This window comes from Pteropus alecto, unplaced genomic scaffold, assembly GCF_000325575.1.
Source record: "Pteropus alecto unplaced genomic scaffold, ASM32557v1 scaffold205, whole genome shotgun sequence".
NCBI lineage: Eukaryota > Metazoa > Chordata > Mammalia > Chiroptera > Pteropodidae > Pteropus > Pteropus alecto.
Genome location: NW_006436672.1, coordinates 395,873 through 397,801, shown reverse-complemented (window position 1 = coordinate 397,801; position 1,929 = coordinate 395,873). Strand labels below are relative to the sequence as shown.

At 48.9% G+C, this 1,929-nt stretch overlaps 1 protein-coding gene across 6 annotated transcripts in view; it reads left to right on the top strand.

The window, feature by feature from the left end:
* Positions 1-1,929, top strand: part of TACC2 (transforming acidic coiled-coil containing protein 2) — a 172,206-nt gene that overhangs the window by 41,110 nt on the left and 129,167 nt on the right. For all 6 annotated transcript variants that reach the window (XM_025047958.1, XM_025047960.1, XM_025047957.1 and 3 more), the window contains exons 4-5: positions 1-775; positions 1,338-1,451. The exon at positions 1-775 is cut by the window's left edge and continues 4,490 nt beyond it. In XM_025047958.1, the coding sequence (XP_024903726.1) occupies positions 1-775; positions 1,338-1,451 (889 nt within the window). The remainder of the gene's footprint in view (positions 776-1,337; positions 1,452-1,929) is intronic.

The window sequence follows — 1,929 nt, the reverse complement described above, 5'->3', positions numbered from 1 at the left end:
AATCAGCGTCCAGTCTTTCTTCACGGGCCGCTTCTCCAGACACTCCCGTGGAGAAAGCTGCTGGCTTACAGGTGGCTCCCCAGAACCACAAGGAAGGGGACTTGGTTCAAGGTAACAGAATTCCTTCTGCAAGACAGCACCAGGAAACATCCACCAATGACAGTCATCCAGAGGCTCCAGCTGACGTGCTGGTGTCCACCTCTGCCCCGGGAGCATCTTCTCCCCATGGGGATGCTCCGATTGTGGCCGAGGCCGTCAGTGAGCCCCGGACCCCCAATACACTTGGGGGTGAGGGGAGGCATGGAGGTGTTTCTGGGATCTTGGAAACCAAAAATGACCTGGGCAACCAGACCACCCCTGAGCCAGTAGCTGGAGAAGTGGCAGACACTCCTCTGGAGCCCAGCTTGGTGGCAGGTGCCACTGGGGAAATAGAAAGTGACGTCACTTTGAATCCAGCTGAGACAGGGACACATCTATCCGGTGACCTGCCCAAAACAGGCACTACGAAGATGTTCTCTGCCCTGGCTCCTTCCTCCGCACTGCCAGGGACCTGTGGGGACCCCGGCTGCTCTCAGGGGACTCCAGGGATGGAGGCTGCAGCCACCCTGTGTGGGGACAGCCCAGCTGGGGACCAACAGCCTGAGCAGCAGCCCCCGCCTGAGTTACCCACTCCTGCTGGGGACGGGAAGGTGTGTGTCTCCTCACCTCCAGAACCTGACGAAGCTCGGGACCCGAAGCTGCAGAACCTGGCTGCAGAAGCACCCCACGCTGAAAGGTACTTAAAAGAATAAATTCTGTGGGAATGTGGGGCCAGCTTCAACAGTGATTCTCACCCCCATTTCTGTAAGTCGATCGAACAGAAGGATGGTTGTTAAGAAGCTACGTTTTCCATATCCGATTGTTTACATCTACCTGCTTATAATCTCTGGACGTGCTGAGAGTCTGAAAAATGTGAGAGTAATGGGTGGAGGTGTGGGAGCTGCTCGTTTAACATGTCTTATGCCTTTTCTTGTGTTCTTTAATTCATCCTACTTAAACTGTTTGAAAAACCCAAAGTGTTAACTGGCTGGCAGCACTCTGTTGAGTTATAGGTTATAGTCAATCCTATGTTTTTCTGGAGTCCAGATACATCTGCTTTTGAATTCAGATTTATTTATGCAGAGAGACCTAACTGATTCAAAAGCATCTCAAAGCCATTGACTGCCTGAAACTAAGGTTTTCCTAGGGATTTTGGCATAATAGTCATGTAAACCTTTAATTGGGAAATGGGCTTTTCAAATAGGATATAAAGAGAAGTGTCCATCTTACTATCTATTGCTTTCATTACATTCTCCCAGAAAGTGCTCCGGGCCTGGCCCATCCACCTTACCTCTAGTTCCTGAGAAGGAGGCTCCAAATGTCACCAGTGAGGTCATTCCTGATGAGGCCAGAAGTGCGGGAGGAGCAGAAAGGTAAGTGAAAAGGTAAACAGCCTTTGGAGAACCATGATGGCCTCCCTCAGCAGAGAGACACACTGGATGTTTTGCAAAGGAGAGTACTGTTCACACATCAGTCCTTATGTGAGAAAGTGGCAAATGGCCATTCCCAATTCTTCATATGGGTAAAGAAGGGCCTGGGGTGACTGAAGGCTCCACTGTGGTAAAAGGCATTGAATGGAGTTACTTTCCTATCTGAGCTTATAAAAAACGCAAACGAACAGCTTTATTGAGATGTAATTCATATACTGTATAATACACTTGTTTAAAGTATACAATTCAATGGCTTTCCGGTATAATCACAGATTTGTGCAACCATCACTACAATCAACTTTAGAACATTGTTATCCCCCAAGGAAATCCTGCACACCTTAGATATCACACCCAACTCCCCAGCCTCCTGAGCCCTTGACAACCACTAATGTAGTTTATTACCTTTTGAGGCAAATGGGTT